This window comes from Corticium candelabrum, chromosome 18 (assembly GCF_963422355.1).
Source record: "Corticium candelabrum chromosome 18, ooCorCand1.1, whole genome shotgun sequence".
Classification (NCBI taxonomy): Eukaryota; Metazoa; Porifera; class Homoscleromorpha; order Homosclerophorida; family Plakinidae; genus Corticium; species Corticium candelabrum.
Window position 1 is genome coordinate 2,444,411 of NC_085102.1, and position 10,206 is coordinate 2,454,616.

The 10,206-nt window shown below is 42.2% G+C and overlaps 1 protein-coding gene across 1 annotated transcript; it reads left to right on the plus strand.

The window, feature by feature from the left end:
- The first annotated feature begins 4,829 nt into the window (after positions 1-4,829).
- On the plus strand, positions 4,830-5,685 carry LOC134194301 (probable serine/threonine-protein kinase drkC). Its single transcript, XM_062663230.1, has 2 exons — positions 4,830-5,294; positions 5,353-5,685. The coding sequence occupies exons 1-2, from the start codon at positions 4,894-4,896 to the stop codon at positions 5,579-5,581; spliced, it is 630 nt and encodes a 209-aa protein (XP_062519214.1). The 5' UTR covers positions 4,830-4,893; the 3' UTR covers positions 5,582-5,685.
- The last annotated feature ends 4,521 nt before the right edge of the window (positions 5,686-10,206 follow it).

Sequence of the window (10,206 nt, forward strand, 5' to 3'; positions counted from 1 at the left end):
CATAGTCAGATAAATGGTATTGCAACTACTGTAGAGATACAACACTTTAATTAGTTATCGGTTTTCAATATTGAAACACTGAAACCGTTATCAGACCTTTATGAGAGGAAATTAATTACAGATTCAGTTGCAGCATCTTGAAAAAGAAAATTTTGACATTTACTTTTACGCAAAACTAAATTTAACATTACAATATTTTTCATTAATATTTAATTTACCACCTACGCATCACCCGCCCACAACTATATATATATATATATATATATATATATATATATATATATTTATACATATACGCGACGTTATACATCGTTTCGTTTCTATTTGTTATTGGCAAAAAACTCCATAGAACAGATATATTCTAAAAAGTCTCTAAAGTTGATCTGATGTCGACCAAACACACTGCAAAAGGTAAGCATGTAAAACAACACTCTGAGTATTTGCTGCAGATTCGATGGTCTTTCTAATCGATATTAAAACTAAATTTTCAAAACTTTTTCTATTCGTAAATAGCAAATGTCTTGGATATCTACTGTAACGTCCTGTGTCGTCTGTCTCTGTCTATCCATCAATTGAGGAAGTTGAAAGTTTCAATGGGCGAAACTGAGAGTTGTAAGAACGCAAATTAAGCAAGATGGGATATGCTGACATGTGCGATGAAAAGTGACCAAACTTAGATTAACTCTTTTTTTCTTGATTTGAATACAAGAGAACGGCACGTTAACAGTTGGGAAAACAATGAACCTCAAACGGTGACCTGTGGAGGTGCCGCTTTCCCGCAACTATTGAAAACAAAATGCAGCGATACCTACTAACGATAACTGCAACTCAAAGCTGTCAACAAATGTACTAGAAGTCAAACGTATTTTAATCTTGGTCGTACACCGTAGATACCATTTCATGATAAAACTTTCAGTCCATGCCCATGTACATGGCCAGTATTGATTCAACTTTGCTCCAAGATTATTGATTTAGAAGCAGTTGACACAAATAGTCTCTTTAACTCACACAAAGCTAGGGTATTGAACACCGGTTCTCTAGAGTGGCAAGCAACGCAAGTAGTCACGGTCAATCACAAAATTATGATGAAACCAGAAGTTATTCATAGTTGAGTAGCAATTCAGCAGCTAAAATGCAATTGGCTGTGCAAGCACTCTGCCTTAATCTTTTTGCCAGTGTATGTTGGTGATTAGTCTGCTATAAAACAAACGATGTACGAAGTGCGATGTGTATTCAGAGCAGGAATTGAAAGCTACGAGTGGAAGAACCATCCACGCAGCTCCTCCTGGTTGTAGGCAGCAGTAGATCTACGTTTCCTCTCAATACCTTGTGTTGGTGGCATAAATAGACATACTGTAACCAAAGATAGACAATTATCTTCGCAAAATGACTAGCAGCCCTATTGAACTTACGTTTTGAAACTGCAGTGTGGGCGGTATCCTGATCAGATAGTAATCTAAGAATAAGATCGCTAATAAGACAGAGCTTCATTAAATTAGCTAAATCTCGTTGTGATGTCTTGGTCTTCAGTTTGTCTTCTTTTGACATTGCATTGTAACAGTCTTTAAGTTGCATTGATCTTATCAATTTATCAGTAGTTAATTTAATATGCACATTACAACACTTATGACACGAATAAGTAGCCACGTAATTACAGCAATTTGAAATCAGCTATTTCCACGAATAATGCACTTTTTGTAACGGAATGTCGAAATATGACTTACTCAATACAGAAAAAAATTTCAAAAAATTATTTAATTAAGATGGAAGATCCACCCATACACGTTGATAGATAAATTCATGCAGATTATGCAAAACCTTTTACTCGGTTTTCATTTCCCACCGACTGACAAGCTCTAGACTATACGTAAGATTTCAAGAGATCTCCGTCTATTTCTGACTGATCTATAGTGACGACACAAGACAGATACCTGAACACGCACAAAGCAAAAGCATTTCTCAACATCTACAGGAACATCTGACGATCTCTATAATCGACATCAAGTTTGCGCTTCCGAAATGTCCACGAATTGTCGTGCAAAGCGAGTATCTAGAAGATCCCCAATGACGTCAGCTCGTATCGTCAGTCTATGTCTATTAGTTGGACAGGTGCAAAGCTTAGAGAAACGAAACCAAAGGAATCAAGATAACGAGGTAACCGCAACGCCACCTAATCAAAATCTAATTATTAAAAATAAAACTTATTTTCCATTTGATATTAACGCAAGAGGATGGCAAATTTTCGACAATTGGAAAATTAATGAACCTCTAGTAAACTTGTATGGACAAATCACTTACAGCGTGAAGGTTGGAAACCGAAAACAGCAACATCTACTGATTTCAGGAGCATATGCCCCAGTTTCAGATTTCGAAAAGGAGGCAGGTACTATTGCAAACTGGTTGTACACCGTTAACACGAACTCGTGGCAAATCGTGGATAATGGCGATTTCCCTCCAATAGGCTTATCTCTGCTTATGGTTAAATTTTGCGCCAAAATTTTTGCTTTGGAAGCCAGTGAGCTTAAATATGCAAGCGAATTTAAGTTAGGGAAAGCGTGGATATTTGACACAATCATGCTCACCTGGCAAAAAACAGAAGTAGACGTAGAAGACCGTCCTCCTTTCTGGTTTGATCTTGAAGCCACTGACATACAGGTCATAAAGGTGGCCGCGGTTGCCGTTGTTCAGGCACAAACTAATTGCCATTGCAATCAGTCTGCTTACGTCTTACTACATTCCTCCAACTTTCGAAGTTCTATGTACCACGTGCGGTGTGAAAATGAAAAAGGCACTGAAAGGTACAAGTGGATTCATATTGAATATAACAGTCAAAAAAAGCCACGTTCTCGTGGCAAGATTTTAGCTTTCTCCTATTCAAGTACCATCGTTCTGTATGATCCGGCTATCCAAACGTTGTGGAAGTTTGAAAATGAGACGTGGAAAAATGTCACTGCAATTCCCTATAACCTGCAATCATTTCACGTCGCTTCACTATCAGACCAATTTGGCTGTGCTGTTGCAATGAACAGAAGTTTCATCGTTTTCAACCTTTTCGATAAGAAAGTACTGAATTTCAATTTGAAATGTAATAAATATATTATTGAAAGCGTTGTAGGTGACATTCCTGGTAAACGGTATGATGTAGTGTCTACCGTTGTTGAAAATCAAAATACAATCATAGTTTTTACACGGGCTATACTTACTAGAAGTACAAGAGTTTGGAAATTCATCTACGAACGTAAATTTTGGACATGGAAAAGATTGTACCGTCCTGACCTTACACCTTTAGTCTTCGAAGTATCAAGTTATGAACTCAAGAGCAACCATTTCACATTCGCGCCACTACTCATAAATAAAATTGACCAAGGTCTATGGAATGCAGTTATGTGGAATTTAGATCTAACAAGAATGAAGTGGTGGAAGAAACCAGTTTCCAATTCTATTCTGTATAAAGGTGAAAAGCATTACGGACTTGAATATAGCGTTTGGATCGGTAGCTGCTGTTTTATTACACTAGCCAACAAATTCATACACAAATTCATAGAGGTGTGGATGTACAATGCTACGGACAATAAATTGAAATTATTGACATCCAATTTTTCAATAAACGTTCGCTACTCTATGTCATTTGTTGCAGTCAACAAAACTACAGCTATCGTTTTTGGTGGAAAAAATACTAGTAAGGATTCAAATGTTGCTGCTTTCAATGCAATATGGATAATGCACCTGCAACCAAAGTTGCAGTGGAGACAAGTCACCGGAGACATAGCTTATTCTGTTCGACCTACCGCACGGTTTGATCATGCAGCTGTCATGATGCAGTCCAAAATGTATGTGTTTGGTGGAAAAGATGCTGCTGGAGCATGTCTAAGTGATCTCTGGGTGTTTACTGTTAGCGCAGAAAGATGGTCAGAAATGATAGCAAACAACAGAGGACCCAATCTCTCAAACGCTTTTATATGCGAATATTCTGCCGCCTCAACACCAGGTCAACTATTTATCACTGTTGACATGTACTCAAATGCAGTTCACAGTAACAAACAGAACGGACTTGAAACATGGATGTTCATTATACATGTCAAAACGTGGTACCTCATTGCACCTAATCGATTCAACGACAATTCAGTCAACAAGATATATGGAATGTTACCAAAATCCATCTATTGGAAAGGATTTCTGGTCATGTTTGACACGACCGAAGGTCACATCAACTATTTACAAGTCAGATGTCCAGCAGGATTTTCGTCCTCTAATATTTCTGACCGACCTTGTGATTTTTGCAAACAAGGATATTACAGAGAGACAAGTTTCTTTGATCCAAATTGTGCTCAGTGTCCAATGGGACTCACGACAGTTAATATTGGAGCTCGAAAAATATCAGACTGCACTGTGTGCGATGTCAATTCTTGCAAACACGGCAAGTGTGTACCATATTTCCACGACGGACGTCTGCAACCCTCTTGTCAATGTTACGTCGGTTTCACAGGTTCTACTTGCCAATATCCTACATACTTTCTCATAGGAGCAGGAATCATCCTATTTGTTACCATTGCTTCCGCAGGCGTAACAGCTTATCTCTGCCTCCTTAGAAGAAAGAAGATGGGAGAACGTGCCCTGCGCAGAGAAGTAGACGCGTTAACTGACGTATGGCAAATAGATGAGAATGAAGTGACGTCAGAACAACTAATTGGACGCGGTGCATCTGGATCTGTTTACAAAGGTTCCTACAGAGATATCACTGTTGCAGTTAAGAAAATGGTGGCTGTTGGTCTTCCCAAGTCTTTAGAAGACTTTGAAACGGAGATAATGTTTATGAGAACTGTCAGACACAAGAATATCGTTCTCTTCATTGGTGCAGGAAAGTCTCAACCAGGAGACGTTCCTTTTCTTGTCATGGAATATATGGAGCGAGGATCTCTAAAAAATGTACTATATGATTTATCGATTGATATCGATTATGAGCGTAAGCTATCATTTGCCGTGGATTCAGCAAGAGGTATGCATTTTCTTCACACATTGGAACCGCCTCGAATACATCGAGACCTGAAAAGCGATAATCTTGTGGTAAGCAAAGACTGGACTGTTAAAGTGGCTGATTTCGGTTTAGGTAGAGATGTTAACATCACAAGAAACGATAAACCGCAGTTTAGACGCAGATGTGGTTCAGATCAATTACATATTTCCCTACTTCCCAAACGAGATGGTCTGTCTTTCTCAGGTATTGGAACTGCAAGATGGGCAGCTCCCGAATTGACTCTTCGGGAATCATATGATACTGCAGTAGACGTTTACAGGTAATATAATACAAACCATACGCATGTATAACGGTAATATTTGTATTTTGGTTTGCAGTTTTGGGATTGTGTTGTGGGAAATCTGGACAAGACAGCTTCCATTCGGTCAATACAGATTTGATTATCAAGTTAGCGATGCAGTAGTCGCAAATGAAAGACCTGCAATTTCTCGAGATTGTCCACAGCCGTTAGCCACAATTATGAAAAGATGTTGGTCACCCAGACCATCAGACCGACTATCGTTTGGCCAAGTTATTTCGCAACTTGAATCTTTAGAGAGCATCTAGATATGTAGCTGTTCAGAAGAAGCATGCACGCGTTACTTGCCATGAAGGAGACACTTATAGTGATGCACTGTTACGAGCAGTAAAGCCTAGTGCATTATAATAATAATACAATACATTAATTGCGGTTCTTGCGCACATTTTCTAACACCTTTCCAGAGTTTTTGCAGGGTTTAGTATGTCTGACATTTCAATCCCACGCCTTGAGCTTTGTGATTGAGCGGCTCAATGGTCCCTATGTTTCTGGTAACATTTGGCTTTACTTTTGTCTCAGGCGGGCACATGCTCTGGCGTCAAGATGATAGAAAAGCAGAAGATATCGCACACCCTGCATACCACAGCAAGACTAGCTGCATGATTTCTATAATCGGCAGTGAACAACCTTTCAAGACAATTCGCCTGATATACGTTGACAGCACTCAATGACACGACCCCATAAATTCGCAAGCTTAAAATTCTAGGAGTTAGCAAGTCTGCCTCAGTAATAGCCATGGCATATATCCAGATCGTTTGTTGCGTCCCATTAGACAAATGACTCTAAAGTGCATATATAGCTCTACTGCATGTTGTGGCTAAAATAGCGGAGGTTGTATATGTTCTCTCATGGCTTGTTGGTGTCTACATAGACGTTTGTTGCGTTCCACAGTATTAGACAAATACTTTAACAATGTATACAAACAGTGTCAGTGTTAGCGAGGATGTATGGTATATAATCACAGACTTCAAATAATAAATCTACTATATAAAGCTCAAATTGTCTGTGTGTGTGTGTGTGTGTGTGTGTGTGTGTGTGTGTGTGTGTGTGTGTGTGTGTGTGTGTGTGTGTGTGTGTGTGTGTGTGTTCGCGTTTAGCAGCCACGTCTTTTGTCCGTTCTCAACCGAAATCGGCGCGCACACTCGGCACGCATAGATAAAGGTTTTCGTAAAAAAATAAAAAAATAATCCACTGGGTCCCCTCTCGAGAGGTCGACCCACGCTTAAAATTTCTCGACGACGCAAACGCTACACATTGCAGTTCATTCGAACACACGCCCGCACCAGTCCCGTGTAGATCGTATGCATCGTCGTCCTTCGCAAAGCTTCGATCGCTTTCGTTTCTCTCCAAATTCTGATTGCATTTGCACCGAATCCAACCTACACGTTTTCTGCAGCAAGTGCTACAGGGGGAGTGTGTCGATTTCGATCGAAACAAGCGCGAAGAGCAAGATTCGAATTCATTTAGCATATCCGGGACCTCGCAACAAAGATTGCACATGACGTGTCACAGACATATCTTTACACAACAGTATCCTGCTCGCACGACGGACGGGCCATGTATACTAGTATATATATATATATATATATATATATATATATATATATATATATATATATATATATATAGAAGGTCACCATCATGTTCTAATCACGGGCAGATTAATGAGGTTCTAGGAAATTAATTTATCGTTGTATGCACACACACACACACACACACACACACACACACACACACACACACACACACACACACACACACACACACACACACACACACACTCACATGCACACACACACAACACATACACACAAAATGGACAATGGACAAATGTTAAGCTCTCCACGTCTTTCCACGTCGATCTTGAGGTCAGTTGCGGAGATAGCTCCCCTGCTTCTAGAGACAGGGTCTCCATGCGCTACGTGGAGTCTTGGGGCCAAAGATAAAATCCACCTGGAGCTTGGCCAGAGTCATCCAGGGGCACTAACAATGGCGCAGCTCTGAGACTGAGCACCAAGGCCTACACGTACCCGTCTGCTGCATGATGTTGCTGCCAAGCCAGCAGTCTTGTCCACCCCAGTCAATGACCAGGTACTCATTTATACTCCTGAGTCGAGAAAAGCAAGTGTGGGTGAGTTACTTGCTCAAGGAAACTGCGTCAGTGTTGCCTCCACCCGGATCAAACCTTCAACCCTCATCACAGAATACAAGATTTCGGATGTCATCACCAACGCTCTCCCGTCTGCTCCACCGCGCCCCACCCACCCACCCACCCACCCACCCACCCTCCCAACCAACCTCTCGCCCGCCCGCCCGCCCTGCCGCCCGCCCGCCCTGCCGCCCGCCCGCCCTGCCGCCCGCCCGCCCTGCCGCCCGCCCGCCCTGCCGCCCGCCCGCCCTGCCGCCCGCCCGCCCTGCCGCCCGCCCGCCCTGCCGCCCGCCCGCCCTGCCGCCCGCCCGCCCTGCCGCCCGCCCGCCCGCCCTGCCGCCCGCCCGCCCGCCCTGCCGCCCGCCCGCCCGTCCTGCCGCCCGCCCGCTTTACCGCCCGCCCGCCCACCCTCCCGCTCACCCACCCTCCCACCCACTCACCCACCCATCACCCTCCCACCCACCCTCTCACCCAGCTGTGCCAGTAAGGGCTACATTTGCACCCATGCAAGATAGATAAAAGATTAATCCACTGTCTACCTTTCTATGTGTCCAATACCAATACATATTGAATTTTAATTGGTGTATGGAAATTTTGTATATGGTCAGAGCACGCATTGCAAAATTTTTGAATAAATATTTTGAACATAACACTTCAACGCATACTTCTCGCCATTGAAGTCTGTTGTGGCAGTAAAATTGGTTGCAGGTATGTTAGCCTCGCAAGCCAGGCTCTTCCGCGCAGTCGTTGAGCTAAACGCACGTGAATCACAGGAGGAGGAGGAGCTTTTACCGAAATTGCTCCCACGCGGGAAGAGCCTGGTCGCTTTCGAGAACGTCATAGTGACGTGGGGCCCCGGATCCTGTTTCATAGCTTGATAAAGCTAATTCGATTTCCTATAGAGCCTGTTAATGTAATTGCGTGTGATATATGAAGCGGAAGGGAAGCTCTCCACGGAGAGAGCTTAAACACGAAAGCCAGTGAAGCTGTTGACGAACAAAATACTGATGAATAATGAGCCCAGAAATGGCCTACACTGGACTGGTCCGCTGAACCTACACTCCCCAGCAACGTTTCTTTCTACTGAACTCATCTACAGGTTTGCGCGAATTGATACCGACGTAGAAGTGTTCATCACTCTTGCGCGTCTACTCGTCTGATATCTACAGTCTGTGGGAGAAACGGTGTGAGAACTGCCGGACCTGTTTCACTCAACGGTTCATCAAAGCAGTGGAACGGAGTTCACGTCATAATCAGGTTGGCGTGTGTTGCTAACACAGTCTATCTGACGGTAATTTCGACTCAGCAAGCAGTTCTTTTGTACGATATTGGCTCTCCTCACGGTGAACTGGAAACATCTAGACGTGGGAAAACAGCAATGCAGTGGACCTACCATGTTCAGGAAGTGTAGGGTTGACTCGTAATTGCATGTGTTGTGTACTACGTAAGACTTGTTTCAATACGGACTCTGATTGCTACTTATTTACACTACCCGTGTACAATGAGTTGATTTCTCAAACTACCGCGCTGCAGATCTAGATTCGGCAGTGTGTACTGTCGACGAAACGGAATCCTGAAAAGGAGTTGTGACACTCCAAAATATTAAATGGCTGAGCTGTCTAGCTACGTACTAGAAGCGAACGATGATGTCAACTACGTACTTCGCGCAAAACAAGCAAGTGCGTGAAGCGATGTCGTGTGTTACTCAACCTACATTCTTAGCTAATCGAATTAGCTTTATCAAGCTATGAAACCGGATCCGGGGTCCCACGTCACTACGACGTTCTCGAAAGCGACCAGGCTCTTCTCGTACTGGAGCAATTAGGGTAAAAGCTCCTCCTCCTCGTGTGATTCACGTGCGTTTAGCTAAGCGACTGCGCGGAAAAGCCTGGCTTACGAGGCTACAGGTGTGTATTGCCATCTGTCATTAATTGTAGGCACAATGTCATGGCATTGGTTGGTGTCACTGAACCCTGGAAGAGATAAATAGCTCTTAGACAGACAGACGGATAGACAGATTGTTTTATTGATTTTAAACTTTAAAAGATACAACGAAGGAAGTTTTCAAATATACACAATAGACAACACAGTTGGACAGACAGACCTCCAAATGTAGTTTGCGCAGTGTAATTTTGTATGCTTCAAGGCGGTAACGGTCTTGTCGTGTTAGAGTTAGGTTGCTCATAATGTAAACGTTTGATTTAAATTGAAAATATACGTATTGACGGACAGACGGACAGACAGACACTGTTGTTCTGGTTTGCCTTGACGATGTGTTTCTGACTGGTCCATATAATATAATATAATGTATTGTAAAAAGCACCGATAATGGTCTCATTTCAATACACTTAAAACTCTCTAAAATCGCTAAATCTCGTAAAGCTGTCTTCGTGTTTAATATCATAATTTGATTCCTTTTGCCATTGCATTATAAAAATTAATTCTTCCGGCTATTTATCAATAATTAATTTTATCTGCACACCGATACAACACTTATGTGACATGAACAATTATCTGTTATTACAGGATATTAAAAAGTAATTTATGAGAACGACTTTCTGTAAGGAAGTGTCAAACTGCGACCTACCACGCGACATCTTGGAAATCAAGCAAAAACTTCTGTCAGGCTGTAGACCTTTCGCACGCTATGATCACGCAGCCATCATAAAGCAGTCAAAAATGTATGTATTTTGTGGAATGAGTGCTACCGATGAATGCTTGCAT

Excerpts from the sequence above, each read along its gene's own strand:
- LOC134194301 (XM_062663230.1), top strand. The coding sequence starts at position 4,894 with ATGGAATATATGGAGCGAGGATCTCTAAAAAATGTACTATATGATTTA. Across the intron at positions 5,295-5,352 it reads ACTGCAGTAGACGTTTACAG|TTTTGGGATTGTGTTGTGGG; the intron begins GTAATATAATAC and ends TTTGGTTTGCAG.